The sequence below is a fragment of the Rosa chinensis genome, chromosome 7, assembly GCF_002994745.2.
Source record: "Rosa chinensis cultivar Old Blush chromosome 7, RchiOBHm-V2, whole genome shotgun sequence".
NCBI classification, from domain to species: Eukaryota; Viridiplantae; Streptophyta; class Magnoliopsida; order Rosales; family Rosaceae; genus Rosa; species Rosa chinensis.
Genome location: NC_037094.1, coordinates 43,442,188 through 43,462,349, shown reverse-complemented (window position 1 = coordinate 43,462,349; position 20,162 = coordinate 43,442,188). Strand labels below are relative to the sequence as shown.

Below are 20,162 nucleotides of genomic sequence, written 5' to 3'. Positions count from 1 at the left end.
AGAAGCATTTACCTAAAAATATTTACCACCAGATTGCCACTTTGATCTTATTTATATTTTTAGCCTTTTTGTTCATTTGCACCACAAATTCTTAGCTAGCCTATACACTTTTATCCAACCCTACCATGGTAGTTGATGAAGCGATTTGAAAGAATGACTTTATGTTTGAGTGCTTCAACAGAAAAGAAAAAAAGTCAAAAGTGTGAGGTTACAAAAGAATAAGTGTGGGGGTGAGTGATGTGCTTAGAAAAAAGTTCGCAAAAAAAAAAAAAAAAAAAAAAGAGTAAGTGTTGAAAAAGAAAAGAAAAGGAAAAAAAAAGTATTACATAGTTTAGTTAGGTTTAGAGTAAGTGAGTTAGCATTCGAAAGCAGAAGTCAAATATCTCTACATGCAAGTTAGAGTTGCTTCACGGGTTTCCATGGACTTTGTATTTCCCTATCCTTCATTTCTATTAGCCACTTTCCCATAACCCCATTACAACCAAATAAAGACCTCTTGATCTTGAATGTTGTGGGCTACCTAACGGAGATGAGATATAAGACCAAGCACATCGCAGCGCATGTTGTGAAATTGCTTTGAGTGAAACACATATAGCCCCTAAACACTTAAGCGGTAATATTTAGTGAACCTATTTGAGTTTAGTGGGTTATATTGGGTCTTCTGATTACACATATTTCTATGCACGTAATTACATTCTAAATACTAGAATTAAGCTACTCTTCAAGTCAATTAAATATCTAATTAATCTATTTTTATTTATTTTGTAGGAAATAAGCAGAGTTGCAGAAACGAGAAAAAATGGTGCGAAAATGAAGCAACTTCAGATTTTTGACAAAAGAAGAGTTAGTGGATATTTTAATTAAACAATTAAGCTTAATTGCTTAATTGTTTAATTAGCAAAAACGTGCTGCAACTATTGTTGTTTAATTGACCAATCTCACACTCAAGCCACCTGCACGTGACCTGATCATTTTTCAATTTTTATTTAAGTTAAATTCTTTTATTTTCTCTCTTGAGCCTCTCACATGCTGCCATTTCACCCATTGTTTTTTATCTTTTCCTATCTCTCACCACACCACTGAGGCCACATGATTGATTGGCATATATATATATATATATATATATATATATATAGGAATTTTCTCAGCTGCTGCATCGACGTCTGCACTTTAGCGATGGTGCGGACGTTCGTCTGTGATCCAGCCTATATATATATCACCTATCCCATCAATTCGAGAACATCAACCTACAGCGCCGCACCAAAAATAGGGTAGCCCTTTGTCTCTTCTCCACCTTCCTCCTCTATTTTTTTCATATTTTCTTTAGTTTTATTTTAGGAATTTGAAGGATTCAATCACCCAAAGCTTCAAGGATTCATCAAAAGTTTCAATCTCTACAAGATTCAAGATTTGAGTAATTGTGGGAGTTGTAATTCAAGACTAGTCATGCTAGCTTTTTAGCTATTTGTGACTATTCTCGTTTCTTCTACAGTTCTCTTCTCTTTTGTAATTTTGATGTTTATGATTATGGGTTGTGAGAAATTTCCTTGTCGGGGGTTAGGGTTGTGTGCCCTAGCCCAAATTTTGTATAAAAGATGTTTAATTTAATGTAGTGATGCAATTTTCATATAATGGATGCTTATTTTAATTATTGTTGGGTTAAAATGTATGTCTAGGAGCCTAGTCAACTCTAGGGTGTATTTTTTTAGCATGTTTAGGACGGAGTTAGAGGCTTGACCCCCTTTAATTCCAAAGCTAGAAACCTTCAATTTGGTATTCGAGAGGTTATAAGCATGGTGATTTACACCCGTTGCGTGATTGCTCGGGCGGGTCGCTTATATAACGTCCCGAACCTGAATATACCAATTTACTAGTCATTTGGACGGTAAACGACCCTTACTTTCACTTTTACTGTCGTTTTAGTACTTTTAGTGGCCCTAAAAGTTGACTTTTTATTTGGGTCAAAATTTGAGAAAATGTTCTTCATGAAAGTTGTAGAGGACGTTAAATCGAGCGCGTGGATATGTGGTACGTAAAAATCGGAGTTCGTATACGAAAGTTATAAGCAAAAGACGAAAGTTACTGTTCATGTAGTAAGTTTCTATAAATAGCCGAGTTACTGTGGTAAGTTGCCATTTTTGGAAACTTGCCCAGTTTTTCTCTCTCTTCTCCCCGACCTTTTCTTCCTCTTCAGCCCGATTCTTCCTCCTTCGATTTCTTCCTCCTCCGGCCACCCCACGATGGAATCTGGACATCAGCTGGCTCGTCTCCTCACCCTGGTCACGTCTGTGGTGGTGTTTTGTAGCAATTTGGCCGGAAGAGCTCGATTGGGAGCTGTGAAGGTTACTGTAGCAGATCGGGATTTCAGTCGATTTCCGGCGATTCCGGCCGTCTCCGGCCACCAAACCGGCGTCGAAGGTTCGGTTTTTGACATAGATCATTTCCCCTAAGGTCTTTCGTTTCAATTTGCAGTGTAGAGGTCGAATTAACGATTTGCAATTTCTAGGGTTCTTGGAGTTTTCTGGAAAAATTTCACTGCCCAATTTGGAGCCCTTCAAGGTAAAATTGGAACTTGTTGTAGTTATGAAAAATGTTGGATCTGTTGTGTAGGTGGTGCTGCCAAAATTTGGTGGCCATTGGTGGTGGTTGCCGGTGGCGCGTGTGGCCCACGTGCCGCCACTGTGGACGGCGTATGGTGGCGCGTAGAGTGGAGCTTTAAGCCCAAATTTAGTTGTTTTAAATAGCATTTGAATTATAGAGGCTATAATTGTGATTTTGGTGAAAATTGGAAGAGTTGGGATTGGGTTTTGAATTGTTGGAAAACTATAATACCAGTTATTGAATATCGAGAATCCGACGATCGGATTTCTCTTGTATAATACCTAGAAATTATATATCCACGAATTGGACTCTATGGTAGTTTGGAGGGAATCCGAGAGGGATTGAAAGAGTTCGGTTTAAGGGGATGATTAGGATTTTTCATTAACTAATTATCGTAAATTTAATTTCCGTCCTGTAATTACGTTTTTACGAGTATTATTAGTACATGACGAGAGGAGTCTTCATACGAGGAGGATACCGATCGTCGACTGGACTAGCTAAATACTGTGAGTGGACTTTTTTTTTTAAGTAAATGATGCATGCATTTATTTCTTTGAATATGTTCTATTTAGTTATCAATTTACATTTCGAGCGTGTGATTTAGTCTCAGAGATTGATTTCGCTTTATCTCATATAAGTGCTTTCGATAATGATTTGTTTCCGAAGTTGATTATGATTTATAATCTTATTTGACGAATTATATATTTCCGAGGTGATTTCCGGAATTATACTTTTAATTATATTCTATTTCGATTTGAGACTTTTAAAGGATTTTCGAAATGGGATTTCGATGGAGTTATATTCCTTATTTATTTATCGACTTCGGTTTTGGCATTGGGAATGCCTTGATGATGATTTTGAAATTGGTTTTGTTTCGGTTTACGGAAAACATGTTTATTTTTATTTCTTCCTATTTATTTTAAACTCGAGATTATCTTGGCGTGTGGGACACGTCATTGGAAATTCTTTTATGAGAGATGGGGAAGCCTTATGTTTTATGGATTTATGAGGTTTTCGGATTTTCTTTTGCCATACTTTGGGTGACTTATCATTGCTAGCATTGATCTTCCACCTTTGTGGCGAGGTGATGGGATCACCGAAGCCCTCCGCCTTTGTGGCGTTGGTTACTGTCTCTGTGACAGTAATTCTCAAGCCCAGTATCCTATCGCTACACATAGTGGCGTAAGGGTATATTACGGGAGTAATGGGAGTACTTTAGCCTGGGAGGCTATCACCCGAGCCTGGGAGGCTCACTTAAATGGCTATTGTCTTCCCCTACTCATTATACTATTTTCGACTAGCGGGGCTGGTTTTATTTCCTTCAGTATCAGAGTTTCAACATTTTTTTTTAATCGTTTGTGACTAGCGGGGCTAGTCGGTTTTCATGAGCGGACCTCCTCATGTTTTATTTTCGTTAATCTTTGCATGCATCGGGAATTTTTTTAAGAAATAAATGTGGGAAAGTATAAAATCCCTTTTGTTTGAAATTGTTTATTTTTGTCCACTGACACTAACGTTTTTATGTACTTTCTCCTGGGCTCTTCAGTTTCAAATGCCCAGTTTGCAGGCGAATTAGTGGAGGTCGGGCGTACATGACATTTGAGGCATAATTGTCACCACTTTCGCATTGTAGGATCCCTTGATCCTTTACTCTACTTTTTATTTCCTTGTGTATTAGTATTGCTCTGATAACCTTTGGGATTGGTATTGTTAAGTTGAGTTTTGTGTTTTGCGAGTTGGGGAATGTTGTGAAATGGGGAGCAGGGTGGGTCCAGGAGTATAAGGTTGGTTTGCTTGAAGTGCTTTGTGTGTTTCTACAGGTTTTGGGTAGTCCATTTTTAAGGGATTGCCAAATTTTTGGTAGAATTTCTTCTAAGGTGGGCCCCGCAGGACTACTTCGGATTTTGGGGTGAAATTCGGGACGGGTCCTGTCAGTTGGTATCAGAGCATTAGGTTGTCAGATTCTGTAGACTTGTTCATATCTTGTTACCGTATATGCTTGACGTTACTCAGTACCTCCCGAGTGATGGCCCGACTGCAGCGGTTCCCCATCATATACTCTTCGGGAAAAGAAATAAATTGAAAGAAAGGAAAATTACAACCTTAATTAACCATTAGTTTTAATTAATTAAGGCCAATCGTGTGTTGCATGCTTAGCTTAATTAAATGGGCTTAAAACTGAATGTCTTCTTTTAGGCTTAATTATGTGCTGCACGTGATGGCATGGTGGTTTAAATAAGATGGCTTCCAACTCCTTTCATTTCCAAAACGCACAGCAGCAACTGTGGGAACACGTGCCCATTACTTGGAGGAGCTCCAATCTCTTGACCTCATCCTAGCTCTTCTTTTTCTCGTGAAGATATCCAGCCACCCATTTCTTGATGACTCTCATATATACCACTGCCACCACATTCATTAAATGGGTACAGAGACCAACGCCACACAGCAGCTTTTGGGGGGGGGGGGAGGGGGGGGGGCTAAAGGTGGGTTCGGTTCCAAACGGTTCGGTTTTGAGCCTAAACCGAAAATCGAACCGTACTAAGACTCGGTTTGGCTCGGTTTTGTTTCGGTCCTGTCCAATTTGGTTTTTTTTTTTTTTTTTTTTAAGGATTACAAATTTCTTACCGCTTCTACCTCCTTAGACCATAAACCTACTCTGTTGAATCTTCTTTAGTCTTTTTTTTTTTTGACACAACAATTGCAGACTGTTAAGGTATAACTTATAACTAGCATAATTCAACACAAACCACCAACAGCCAGCAACACCTAAATCCAAAATCTAGCAAAAATGATTATCTACAATGACCAACATATATAGATTACAATTAATCAAATGAATGCTTGGAAGTTAAAAATCCATTAACACCACTTCATTGATCATATCTTAGAGCTCAGCCTCCGTTGGGTTCTGTCCCATTGCTGCTGAACCGTAATCTATCAACAGAGTTAGCAAAGGCCTGCATCGCAAGATTACATCAGATTGAACTTGAGTGGATAATGAGTTGAGATTAGATAAGTTGAGCAAACTGATTGAATACTAAACAACTTACCAGTAACAAAAACAAAAACCATTAGTGGTTGCATCATTTTTCACCTGCAAAAGCATAAAGATTTACAGAAGAAAAGCCTAAATTAGCATAGATGTGTTTTTGCTTCAGATTGAGTACACTAAAACATTATCTTGTGGATCAATATTTGATGCAACTTTTTGAGGCATGAGGTTGTCTTTCTATCACAGTTTAGTTTATGAGTTAAAAGAACGTATTAGATTAGTAAAATATTATCTTTTTCCCTACCCCCTCTTTCTGTCCTATTTTATTTTTCGTTAACATGGCATGCAAGACGTTACTTCATCTCTCTATGAGTACATTCACATTTTCTTTTTGTAGATATCTTTTTACTTTTGGCCAAAAGAAAATATGATTTCTTTTGAGCATTATGATCTGATGAATGATGATGCTAGATGAGATCTCATTATGATGACATATCTGCCTTGGCAAATGAACTTTGAATGCTAAATATGCTGGATGGCACTACAAAGGTACTGATAGTAGTTAATTAGTTTTCACAATTGTAGGATTTGCAAGTTAAGTCTCCCACACCTGCAGAAAGAGAAGAACAGATTCACAATGATGATCCTGCCATTATACATGTATTGAATACTCATGTAAAAGTATTAGGGGTTCTATAAGATCAGGAGTTAACATAAGCCATAATTTTAACATAAACAAATGCACCTTCCATAGATTTAAAAATGAACCGACACAACATCTAGTAATATATTCACCAATATAGATACAAATAAATATAAACACATTTTTCTGCATAGATATGCTATTGAATTAATGTAAACATGCACAGGAAGACTGAGGAATTAATACATATTCTTATATCAGATCATATCATCGGTAAGAAAATGAGTAAAGGCCAGGGAGGATTCTCACTTTTTCTCAGGTACAAGAGAATCCATCTGTTTGTACTAAAAAGATCTCTGCTTTCTTTCTTGACTGCACCTTTACAACCCCAGATTCCCTGCCATTAAGTTCATACCAGCAAAAAATCAAAACGAACCCAGAAGAAAATTGAAACCAAATATTCATCAAAAGCAAATACCCAAAATTACAGAATAGAAAAAACTGTTGTTAAGATTCAAAATTCGAAAGCCACGTGGTAAAGCAGAAATACAGAGCATGAATTTACAGATCAATAGCAGTAATCGATTATAAACCCACAAACTTTGGCCATATGTTCACCCACACAATAAGCAAATTAATCATAGAAAGCAAAACGTACCGGGGCTGCTTGATGTTTTCAGCAGTAAAGCTGGATCTGCAGCAAACACCTTCATCTCAATTTTTACTAATTACAAAACTATTAATATCAATTAGAATCAAATAGAGGTAGAAAGATCTATAGATATATACAGATATAGAGATAGAGAGAGAGAGGCTCTGGATCTGCAGAAGTGCAGAGTATGAAGAAGAATAAAGGTGCGGGTAAAGCGGCGGTCCCGCTCAGGTCCTCATTGTCAGCTTGCCGCTGTGCTTGATGTTCTAGACCTTGAGGTCGCGATCTAGCTCTTTGAGGGCCTAGATGACCAGAGCAGCGGCGGAGACTAGAGACGACGAGAAAACTGAGAGGACTGACGACCCTTCCAGTCCTTGGCAGTCTTCTTGACAATCTCGAATTCTCGATGACGAAGAGAAAACTGAGAAGATTGACGAAGAGAAGAAAGAGAGAGACTGAAATGATAGGTATTAGGTCGAGAGAAGAAAAGAGAGGCGATAGGCTGAAGTCGTGGAACCCCTTTAGGGTTTCTGACTTTCAAAATGAAGTAAAACGACGTCGTTTTTGACAGATTCGATTTTTTCGGTTCAGTTCGGTGGTTGACACCCGAAAACCTAACCGAACCGGTTCGGTTCAGTTCGGTTTTTACATTTCGGTGCGGTTTTTGTTCGGTTCGGTGTTTTTCGGCTTCGGTTCAACTTTCGGCTCGGTTTTTTTCGGTTTCCGGTTTCGCGAACCCACCCCTAGGGAGGGTTGCTGCCCTTTCCGTTCTCCCCTTTCACTTTTTCTCATTTCTTTACTTTTCTTTTGGGCATTTGGAGAACTATTCACACAAACTTCAAGAAATCCATCAAAGTCTACAAAATTCAAGATTTAGGTATTTGTGGAAATTGTAATTCAAGGATAGTCATGTTAGCTTTCTAGCTAATTGTAGCTACCCTTATTTTCTCCTACACTTCTATACTCTTTTCTCTTTGAATTTTGTATATTTGATGTTCATAATTATGGATTGTGAGTAATTTCCTTGTTGGGGGTTAGGGTTGTGTGTCCTAGCCCAAATTTTGTGTAAAAGATGCTTTTTTAATGTAATGATGCAATTTTCATATGATGGATACTTATATATATTTTTGTTGGGTTAAAATGCATGTTTAGGAGCCTAGTGAACTCTAGGGTGTGAATTTTTAAACATGTCTAGGACGGAGTTAGAGGCTTGACCCCCTCTTCATCCTAAGCTAGAAACCTTCAATTTCATATTCGATGGGTTATAAGCATGGTGATTTACACCTGTTGTGTGATTGAGCGGGCGAGTCACTTAGTAGTCTAATTCCTCGATCTCTAGGCCTCTTGATGTGATTTAGAGATCCTTGATCTGGCTTTAATTCATGTCAAGTGAGTTCCTACGGCCCTTGAAACAGAGTAAGAATACCATGAAAGGGAATTTCGTTTCTTAAGCCTTGAACCACCTTGGATACGACTACTGCCAAAGTAGGAAATTTGTATCTACATTAGATTAACTTCCGACACATATGATTTGGGTGAAGGAGTCTCTCTAGCACCCGACATTCCTATTTACTTGGTTACACTTTTATTCATTTCTTTGCATTTTTATTAATTGCTTTACATCTCATTACATTTTGTTAATCTAAAATCCTCTCTCAAAATATTGAACGTTGACTCATTGTAAATAATCATCACTAGACTCTTAGTTTTTTATTAGGCTTTGGTGAAAACCAAAGCCGAGCATTGCTAGGTTTGGTGCCTTAGATTAGCTTTTTTATTTGTTTTATTTCCTTTGTTTTCTTAGTGACTTTAGATCCAACTACCCAAGAATTGTGGATTAGCCACTAATCCCCGAGGTACGATAATTTTGGGCTTAATACTTCCCTATCTTGACTACGATACGTACGCTTGCAAGATTTTATACATCAAGTCAGTGGATTTGGTCTATTGCAATATTGAAGACCAGGTTGTAGATATCTTCATCAAAGCACTGCCAAGAGAGAGGTTTGAATAACTTATAGGCCTACTTGGAATGAAGAAGCAAAGCATTAAGAGAAAGCATTGAAATTAATGCTTTCTTAGTCCAACTAGGAAACTTTTGAAGACTTTGAAGCAGCCACTTTCATTATTGTTTTCTTCACTATTTTGTAGCTAGATATTTTGTGTAAATTATATTATAATGTAGTTAATTATCTCTTTCATTTCATCCATAATTTTTTGAAAGAGGGCCAGAAACGGCTGCCTTTAAGCCTTGATCATTAATGAAACTTCAGAATACATGGGGGGAACATGACACCTGAACCCCAACTGACAATAAGTATAAAGAGAACATCCCGAGATAATAACAGGAGTCTCAACAAAAAGTATGTATTCCAACATGCACCAATTAGCGAAAAATGTACTTTTGGCTACTCTATTCGCTTTACAAAGGTGGTGATATACTGAAAAGTAAATGCTTACTCGAAGCCACAATTTACTAATAAAATCAGGTTTCCCACTATGTTGCCACCGGAAAACAAACTCGATGACACTTAGTTTCATCCTGCCACTAGAAGGTTGCGACCATTTGGCAAAGCAAGGAACTCGTAGCCGAACTAGCGCAAATCAGGCACACAAGGTGTGTAGTCCGGAACAGAGCCCACGTCGCCCTACTGTAAAACGGTAGGGACTTATTACTGGCAAAAAGCCATATTTAATTATACAAACAAAACCATATAAATAAAAGATAAGAGAAACTAGGCCTAAAGCAGAAGCCCAGACCCACTTAATTATTGAGGAAAATAGAAAATAAGCCCACCATAGCAGGCTTAGAAGAAGCCCAGGACCGATCCAAAATAAGCCCACCATCAGCACCAACAAGGTTGCCGCGCACAGCTGAGCACCACCAGTGTTGCCGGAACAGCACCTCCACCTCCCACAGAATGCATTGCTTCATCCAGGCACGGAACCAGGAATTAAATTTGAGGTGTGCTAAATTTACCTTATGCTGGCAAGAAAAATTATTCTTAAAAATTTGGCAGATTCTACTTTGTTTTTATGGTATATCTCAATTGCATAACACTTGTCAAATGATCTAAGAGCTTTAGAAGCACCCAAACCTCTCCACATATTTTTTCCATTGAGTCCATTATCTATCATGTTTTTCAAGACTGAACAAGTTGAGTTGTACAATTTCATCAAGTTCTTGATAGAATAATACCTTGAACTCCACTGATTAGCTCCAGCTCTTTGCAAATTGCATGTCTGGTTAGCTCACTTTCCAGTTTCAAGTTCCCCAATAGCAATTTGTTCCACAACTTCAACTTCTTGAATAGATTTTAACTCAGAAACATGCTTAGAAGATGAGTCAACAATATTAATGATCCCTTACATCAACAAAACTAGAAATACCTAAATTCTAACCTAAATTGTAAGACCCCATACCTTAACATCTTTATGAAGTGCGTTTTTATCGGTTTTGACCGAGGAGTTGACTTTCTATTGTTGTCTGTTACGTCGGAATATTCCTTGAGTACGTCGTAGGTTACGAAAAATTTAGTTCGTGGACACGCAATTTGTATCGATCGGAGTTTTTACGGGAAAGTGTGATTTAAGTGTTGGAAGGCACTATTCCTTATTAAAATATTGGTTTGTTTGTTTTTTTTTTTTTAAAAAAAAAAGGGAATTTAGTTAATTAAAAGGGAGAGAGAGAGAGAATCGGACAGAGCCGACCTCCCGAGCCCTCCTCCTTGCGTTTTCTTCTTCTCCCCGAACAGGACTCGTTTTCCGGCGATTCACCTCGGCCGGACCTCGTTGGACTCGCCTCCGGCCACCACAGCTTCCTCTCTTCACTCTCTTTCATCTCAGGTACGTAATTTTAGCCGGGTAGCTTTGATTTGAACGATTTTGGGGGAAGATTGCCGATCGGGTTTGAGAACCTCTGGCTGGGTTTTCGATTTCCGGCGGTCTTCGGCCAAAAATCCTTGTGATTTTGGTTCTCTGTGAAGGTTGAACACTTTTCCAACCTCCTTGTAGCTTGATTTGGCCGGAGGAAGTGGTAGTGATGATGAACAGTGGTGTTGAACAGTGGCTGTCGGATTTTTCCGATTTTGGGTTGAATTTTCGACCACTTCTGCTTAGTTTTAGCTGTTATTGCAGGTTTAAAGACTGTTGGGTTTACTGTAGTGACGCATTTAGGCTAGTTGGGTTGGCCGGAGATGGGGTTTGGTGTGATGGCACGTGAAACCACGCGCCGCCACTGGTGGTGGCATGTTGAGTTATTATCAGGCTAGTTAACTGCTTTGTGAGGTGTTGTTGTTGTTGGAAATTGTTGGCTGTTGCAGGTATATTTTTGATTCTTGGCTGGTTTTGGAGGTTGTTTTGTAAAAAATAGCTTGACCGGTTGTGGTGGTTTGTGCGGTTGTGGTGGTTTGTGCGGTTGTGGTGGTTTGGGGCGCCGGCAGCTCTATGAAAACATCTATTTTGTGTGTTATTGGAGAAGTTCAATTCATTTTTATGATTTGGATATTAAGTTGAGCTTTTGGAAATTGTGGTAATTAGTTATAGTGGTTGGTTTTGGTTAAGTTGGTCATGGCAATCGGTGTTGTGATTTTGTGGTAGCTGCGATTGTGGGAACATTCGGAAAATGAAATGGATCAAAGGAAGTTAAGAGAGAATTTGAGGAACTTGATAGGGAGAATTTATTCTTTATTTATTGGTTAAAATTGTAGTTGGGATATTGAAAGTTATTGTTTGAGAAGTTACAAAGGCTAAAAAGAAATTAGAGGATGTTGAGTTTTAATTCTTTACTGATTTCCTTTGTGAGGTTAATTTTATCATGCCCAACTATTACAGGACGTACTGAGCCCTCGAGCGAGGAGGACACGGGCAGGCAGCAGGATTAGCTACGGGACTTACTTGTGAGTGGACTTTTATTTTGTTTAAATAATGCATGCAGCATGGTATTAAGTTTTCAGTTGGTTTAGTATTTGAGTAAATGCGACTCTGTGGAAAGTGAAGGTTTTAAAAAAAAAAAAAAAAAGCAGTTGACAAGGAGGCCAGTTTTGGCGCATGCGTATCTTACCTAGTTGGCAGTCCCTTCTAGGTAATAGTCTGGTTGGCAGTCCCTTCCAGACTACAGGCCGGTTGGCAGTCCTATCTGATGCGTCATTTGGTTGGCAGTCCTTTCCAGATGACATGAGGAAGTTAGTTGGCAGTCCCTTCTAACTACCTGTGGCTAGTTGGCAGTCCCAACTAACTACCGCCTCCTATTCCTGTTGGCAGTCCCTTCCGATGCGTCATCTGGGTGGCAGTCCCTCCCAGATGGCATGAGATGCCTATGAAGCAGTCCTTCCTAGTCATCAAATGAGTTTTCTTGGAAAAGGATTGAGTTGGAATTATTATGGAGTCTCGCTGCATGTTGGTTTTGTTGAAAAGAGAAAAGGGGAAGCATTCCATTAATTGTTTCAGATTTTGTTTCGGTTTTGTCCACTCACTCTAATAGATTTTAAACGTTTTCCCCTGGGCCCTTCGTTTTCAAATGCCCAGATTTCAGATTTGCCTAGATCGCGTCCAGGCTCTAGAGACTTTGGAATCAGCGCTTCCGTTTTGTCCGTAGGTTATTACTTAACCTACCTTGTATGGTATCGGCTTAGTTATTAGTGTTGCTCTGATAACTCTTTTTAATTTGGTGGATGTTTTTGTTCGAATTGATGTTATTTACGGAGAATGCGTTGGGATATGAACTTTCCGAATGTAATATATATGCTTGGAATGTAAATATGGTATTGTGGGTTGAGTAGAAGTTAAAGTTTTAATCATGTCCAGGTTTGTGAACTTTTTGGGTAGCCCATATTTAGGGGAGGTTCTGCCAATTTTTCGGTAGGATTTCACTTAACGTGGGCCCCGCAGACTCGTATCCAGGAATACGGGGTGTTTCTTGGGTCGGGTCCTGTCATAAATCACATTCTAATTTCATCAATTCGTACCTCAATAAAGTGGAGAGAATGAGAGCAGAGTGCTAAGGAGAGGAGTGAGTGACTTGGTAGAGAGAGGTGAGAGACCGACGCTGATGTGCAGAGAGAGGTGAGGAGAGGACGACAAAAAAGAGGAGAAAAAGGGGAGAAAAGACAGAAAGGAGGAGAAAATGGGAGAAAAGGTGAGGAGGGGAGTCACATAAGAGGGGAGAAAAGACAGAAAAGAGGAGAGAAGGGGAGAAAAGGTGAGGAGGGGACAACAGACAAGGAGAAAAAGGGAGAAAAAAAGAGAGTTTTTGGCTTGTTGCAGCATATATATATATAATCATTTTTTTCTCTCCAAATGGTTGAGGTGTGCTGCAGCATACCTCAGCCCACCCCTGGTTCCGTGCCTGGCTTCATCGAAACCTTATCACTGACTAACAGCGTCGGCCAGATCGCCCAAGATCCCGATTTCAATCCTAAACCAGATCGAAACAAGGAATGATCCCTACGACCTCCATTAGTTTTCCACAATCTCGACACCGGGGAACAAGCCGCGACCGCCTCTCTGGGAACCTGAGACCGTCCCCATCTGACGCCAAATCCACTCCATCGTCCCTCGACCCTTCCTCTCGTCCTCCGCCTTTGTACAGATCGGAGGTGCAGCACCGCCTACCGAACTCTCCTAGTAGGCGTTCTCAAGCGCTTGATCTGGCCCCAAAACCACTGTCCCGATCCGGTGGACTCACAAAACCAAGTTGCCTATCCGACGATGACGTCGCAAATACAGGGCATTGAAATGCGACGTCATCGTCGGACAGGGCATTGAAATTAGTCAGCCTTTGCACTAGGGTTTTATGCTCTGACTTTCTTGGAGCTAGAGATCGAGAGGTTTTTTTGGGACGAAACAAGAGTGGTGATTTCCTAGCAAAGCCTTTTCAGCCACAAATTTGGTTAACTAGATTTTCTCTTGTACCCTATATAGGGGTTAAGTTTGTTGATGTAATGTAAGAATTGTAAATATGAGTTTCTAAGCACTCAAGTTTGTAGTAAACTTTGCTACTGTTCTTGCTTCATTTGCCACTGCAAATTCAATCTAAAACATTCAAGTTGTGTTTACGATTGTTGGTGTGTTATAAATAATACATATCAGAAACTCAAATTCTAACATTAGAGACGACAAATGTACAAATGTTATCCAAACACCATCAATTCTCTATTTCCTGCTCACTACGTGAAGGAAGAGAGGGACAAGGGAAAGAATTAAGTTGATGAGTTGTCAATAGTGCAATACTCATGGTATCAAATTGCCTTCCCCAGGCAAGGCGCTCTGAACAATTGATTTCACAGTTTCCAATTATTATAAGGTGGAGAAACGTTTTTACAATTAACCTTAATGTTTTTACTCTCCGAACAAAACAAAAAACTTGAGTGGAAGTAGAAATGGTTTGTAAATGTCTTTTTGAAGCAATGGTTTAGCTACACTGACAACCCATGAGGACAGTTTGCTAAGGTCGTTAATTTCTGTTCTCCCAGTAATCTGAATGAGGATTGATTGGACAGTGATCTTGAAAAGATGTTGGTGAAGTGCATCCCCCTTCGATTGACATCGCTTGTCTCTGAGAACTCTCACCGATGGTTTCCGATGAGTAAATGGATTCAAAATGTTTCCTCATTTCACTGATCTCATCAGATGAGTCACATGAATCTAAGACTAACACCTCAACAGGAGCCCTGCCTTCAAGCATGCTCACCACTGAAGACATGGCAGGCCTAAGTGCTGCAGAGACATTACAGCAAAGGAGAGCCACATTGATGGTAATCATTACGTCTTCCTTGTTAAAATCTGATTCCAACCTTGGATCGACTAGGTCTAGCAAACTTCCTTTCTCTTTCAGAAGAAGTGCCTAGAAACAGAAAAGCACGAACAACAGTATATAATTAAGTTTTCTATGTGATTATGTTAAAAAAAATTCACTGATTAAACGTGGTAGGGGACAGAGAGCCTCTTTTTTTCCGAGGAGAAGATATAACAAGTAAGATCTTTTGGTTTTGTTGAGGTTGTATACAAACATCTCCAAGAGTGAAATTGGTAACTAAGATCTGATTATGAAAGATGGATGGCAATTAAGCTGCAGACACGTTTAAAACTAATAAGTAGAAAATGAAGCTGGAGTATTAGATATTGGTTCCTGATGAAAATAAAAAAGCAAATGTGTAGAATATAATCTAAATGGTAATAAATAGCGTACCAATAAAATTCGAGTTAAATAAGGAGCTAGCCAGAACATTAATTTATGTTACGTACCCAATCAAGAATGTAAAAGCACTCTCCCTTGGAACAGTAAGTTGTGTTGCATCTTCCACTGACCATTTCCAATACAAGAATTCCGAAACTATACACATCTGCTTTATTAGTTAGATGACCTCGCATTGCATATTCAGGTGCCATATATCCACTGTCAAATCATGAAATCACACATGAATTGAACTCATCGCCTCAAGCTTTTTTTTTTGAAAGAATTCCTCACCACGGGTTTAAAGTAATCGTAAAAGTTTCTTTAAAAAATAATAATAATTAAAAAAAAAAACCGTAAAAGTTGTAAGCATGTGAGAGTAGGATTTTCTAATGGAATGCTTAAGATGAAATGTAGCAACAAAGAGAACTCTCACCTTGTTTTTTTTTTTTTTTTTTTTTTTTTGCATATATTGGGGTGGATTAAAGACCAGAAGGAACTTAATATTTATATTTTGATCTGAATAAGAAAATAAGTTGAAGAAAGGGACTCACTAAGTTCCAGCAATCCTAGTGCTTATATGGGTACTATCATCTTCATTAAGCTTGGCTAGGCCAAAGTCAGATATCTTCGGGAAAAGATTTTTATCAAGCAGCACATTAGCAGCTTTGATGTCTCTATGAACGATCTTCAACCGTGATTCTTCATGGAGGTAAGCCAAACCTTTTGCAATACCAACACAAATCCTGTGCCTTGTTGGCCAATTTAACTTCAACTGACTTTCTTTTGCACCTTCAATATAACAAATGAATAAAATGTAGTTATAAGAAACTACTAGATCTATCTTACTATAAAATCTTTGAATAATGACTTGCATGAGGAGGAAATAAAAATAAAAAATTTAAGTTTGGAAAAGATTATGCTAGAGAAATACTAACCAAACAAAGCGCGTCCAACATTGTTATTTTCCATGTACTCGTAGACAAGCAACAACTGATTTCCTTCAATGCAGCATCCATAGAGCTTGACAAGATGAGGGTGTTGCAGAGCAGAAATCATGCCAATCTCATTCAGAAATTCGCGATTTCCTTGCTTTGATTTGGCAGAAAGCTGCTTAACAGCAATTGCGGTGCCATCTGATAGTTGCCCCTGCATTCATAAAACATGGTCAAAAGTCCCTTGACTAGGAGAAAAGAAGCTTCAATAATCAAACAAGCTTAGATGTAATAAAATAATAGAAATTATTGGTTCAGAGGTATACCTTGAAAACAGGACCAAAACCACCTTCTCCAATCTTGTTGGCTCTATCAAAGTTGTTTGTGGCATCTTTGATTTGCCTCAAGCTAAATTTACCCGTTTGCAGGTCAAGACCTTTTAAATCTGTGTAAGAAGAAATTTCTTAGAAATTGTTCCCAAAAACTTTAGGACGATGGCGTTCTTAGATTTTGATATCTTGGTTGATTTTGGCCATAAAGTTCACTAAATTCTTAACAAGATCATAGCATAAAATATGTAAGATTTTAATTGTTTACATATTGAAAGATCAATATCTACACCATTACAGTGCACGGGTTATGTCTGATGTATAGCCATACAGACCAATGTATATAATCATCTCATCAATGAAAAAGTAGCATTTATAACCATTATAACAAAATCAACCGCAGATACCTTGCTCCAAAGTCCTTTCTCGTCTTAGCTAGCCTCTCAACCAAAGAATACCGAAAATCAGTAATACAAGGAATATTCCCCCAGCCATAATTCCAACTACTTCGCCTATAGATAAACTCCTTGACATGGGTTCTGACGAGGTTTCTGCCGGGGGTTCAAAGTCTGGAAGAAATAGCAAAGAACTTTAGGACCGGATACCCTTTGGAGTCTTTGGTGGAACCTTGATATAAGTAGGTAATGAGTAAAATGTAATGAAGGATGGGAGAAAATCACCTGGATCTACACTAATAGCGGAGACAAGAGGACCATAGATTGCTCTTACTGGGATACCTGTGGTTCCTTTCCCAGCCCAAAAGAAACGGATTTCCAAATTATTAGTAGTTACAGCAGCAGTAAAGTTTTTTATGACTGCCTTAGCAGCCCCACCTGCTTCCTTGGCAATATTGAAATCCTGCAGCACTCGAATCCCCTGCAATATTCTGTGTACAGTTACTAACATTTCAGATACTTATACCGTTGATTTAAATAAAAAATAAAGAGAGAGAGAGCTTAGAATAAGTGTGTGTAAGTAGCAACCTGAATATAAACATCAAATATACGCCTTCCCAAGCTTTTATATGTTGGACCATTTGTAAACATTATCTCTGCAAAATGGAGGTTTACTGTGTAGTTTCCATTTAGCAGGCAAAACCCATAATAAGTTAGAGAGATGGGAGAAAGGCGCGCAGTCGTGTATAGTTGACGATTGGCCATAGAGAGTGTAGATGAATCAGCAGACCAAGTAAAGTGGTCTGTAGAACTATCATCATCAAGGAAGTAACCAGTGCTGCTTAACGCCCAATTTGTGCTGCTGAGATAATATGATGAAGGTCCATTTGCAACTGTATCCTCATCATATGTTGTTCCATTAATTGTCACTCCACTACCGCCGCAATTTATATTGAGAGAGTGCCAACCTGTACAACAAGCAATTAGAGCCAAACATGAGAACTTTAATTCCACCTCCCTCGTGCATTATGAATTTATAATAGGAAAATGATTCCTAAGATTTATGGCCTCAATATTAGGTGTCATGCCATGTCACCTACACACATCACCTATTTGTCAAATCATGCAATGTAATTATTGAGAAAAATACAATTTTAGCCTTCCAAAATCTAATAACTCCAAGTTATTTTGATTTTTTTTCTAAAAGAAAAAATTATTTTGTCTTTTTTTTTTTCTTTTCATTACACTCATGCTTAGATTTAAATAACAATGTCAAGAATAGAAAAAATTTCATGTAATTCAATCAATAGATTTGCACATACATTTGATCAATAGATTTGCATAATACATGTATATGAGTTCAACCTTTATTGCATTTTTGTAAATTTTGAAAATATAATGTGAAAAATGCATAGTTATATCATTATATATGTTCTTATGTTCATTCTTTTCTCTTTATGTAGCTAGGGTTTAAACGTTATATTTTAGTTTATTATTTTCTGTTTGTTTATTTTTCTTATATTTAGATTGTAGATGATAATTAATGAATGCTACTAACATGAATTTTTTTTTCTTACCTCTTAATTTAGACATATGTATTTTCCAAATTCAATTTCTTAATGCTATTTTTTTTGGATGAAATTAATCAATAAAGTTATTACCTATTTCTTGACACCTAATTCAATATATTTATGCTATTTGGAAAGAAAAATTATAGGAAAGAATTTAAATAAATGAAGAAAAATATTGGTTAAAGAATTTGTTGACATATCTCTTAAATTAATGCATAATTAATAGCTGAATTTTTTTTTCGTCACCTAATTAAATTCATTAATGTAATTCATTCACCCCTAACATCTAAAAGGAAATATAAAAGGGTAACGTTGGTGTTGCAATAGTATGATGTGGCAAGATATATTATGTGAAATTGAAAATAAAATTAGTATTTGCTTACATGGCATGACACCTAGGATTTGAGGCCATAAATCTTAGGTCTCATTGAGGCCCTATATCATTGCCCGCCCTTTATAATATTATCCCGAAGGTAGCATTAAGATATCATCTATCTATCTTCTATCTATAAAGCTAAGGCAAGAGTTTTGGTGTCAAAAACTTCACTAAAATTTGAGTTGTCTATAATATCCTTTTGTAACATATGTCAAAAACAATTTAATGAAAACATAAAGGGATAAAAGTGTAAAATAGAAATAGAAACCAAAAATGACATTATCCACTTACTTCATCTCAATTTGGAACTGGTTTTGTAAATCCTAAAAGCGGTGTTCAAATTTGGCAAGTGTTTTTAAACGAGAAATAACTCGTCAAGTGCTTCTCAAAACCACTTGACAATTGCTTTTTTTTTTTTTTTTTGACTTGTCAAGGGGAACCCAAAGTCTTTCTAGGCCCAAGATAAACCCCTTCGGTGCATGTGAAATGCTCCAACTGTGCATTGCAGCACAATGCCTGGCCACTTTGACAGCTTCGGGGTTTGAACTTAGGTTAGGGAGCACACCCAATTAGGCAAGAACCACTAGGCCACTTGACAATTGTTTTTAAAACAACCCAAGACACATCTATATATTTTTATATTTATAACTAATTTTCTTTATTAATTCAACACCGCTTCTGGCCATTTGATAAGCAATCCCAAATAGAACGAACATAGACCCACGAAAAATGAGGGCACGATTGCTATTGATTTAAAATCAAGTCCCTTACAACTGTAACTTACTAAAAGTTGGACGCACACTTTCCCTCAATGTAAACAGTTACACCATACTACAACCGTCATCATCAAGTAACAGTCACACCAATTTATCCACAACAAAAGCCCAAATCATAAATCTACTAATCGCTTGCAACCCTATAATGAACCTCATAGAGTACAAAGAACATATTTTCAAAAAAAAAAAAAAAAGGTTTAAAAACACAAATTTATATTTGAAAAAACTTTCGGATTAGCTCAAATGGTGAGAGAGTGTTGAGAATTAGATTAGGACATGCTAGTTCAAGGATTTGATTCCCTTCTAAGGCTCTAATGTAACCAAAATTAAATTTATATTTGAAAGTTTGTACCAACCTCTGAGCACGTGTAATGGCCTAGAACCAAGGGTTCGCAAATTTTAATATGCCAAAATTGATAAATAAAATGTAAAAATCTATGATACATAATTCTAGGCAGAAAAGAAAATTTCCAAGGAGGTAGGGATGGAAGTCAATTCTATGTACTATTCCTTCTTGGCATGGGAAGTTTCGAGGGAGCATTGATGAGCAATTGCAAATTCTAGTCGATGGAATTTCTAATTCAATCATAAAGAGGAAAGGTACTCTTTGAAGTATACAGTAAAAAGCACTGAAAAGAGATTGCCAAAAATACTCTGCATAAACCGATAGGAGCATTTTAATGCTAATAGTTATTTCCTCATATTTTACTTAGTTATTT

The 20,162-nt window shown here is 37.8% G+C and overlaps 1 protein-coding gene and 1 long non-coding RNA gene across 2 annotated transcripts in view; both read right to left on the bottom strand.

The window, feature by feature from the left end:
• Positions 1 to 5,299: 5,299 nt before the first annotated feature.
• Positions 5,300 to 7,408, bottom strand: LOC112175611. The gene is made up of 4 exons (XR_002926546.2): positions 6,895 to 7,408; positions 6,546 to 6,633; positions 5,652 to 6,203; positions 5,300 to 5,558 (listed from the first exon to the last, which is right to left on the bottom strand). It is a non-coding gene; the product is annotated as an uncharacterized LOC112175611 (long non-coding RNA).
• A 6,679-nt stretch (positions 7,409 to 14,087) lies between these two features.
• The window catches only part of LOC112175859 (probable leucine-rich repeat receptor-like serine/threonine-protein kinase At3g14840), a 44,861-nt gene continuing 38,786 nt past the window's right edge, over positions 14,088 to 20,162 (bottom strand). Inside the window, 8 exon segments of the mRNA XM_040510170.1 lie at positions 14,088 to 14,731; positions 15,133 to 15,283; positions 15,616 to 15,853; positions 16,000 to 16,210; positions 16,323 to 16,441; positions 16,733 to 16,894; positions 17,006 to 17,201; positions 17,309 to 17,688. Coding sequence (XP_040366104.1) covers positions 14,342 to 14,731; positions 15,133 to 15,283; positions 15,616 to 15,853; positions 16,000 to 16,210; positions 16,323 to 16,441; positions 16,733 to 16,894; positions 17,006 to 17,201; positions 17,309 to 17,688 — 1,847 coding nt within the window. The 3' untranslated portion in view covers positions 14,088 to 14,341.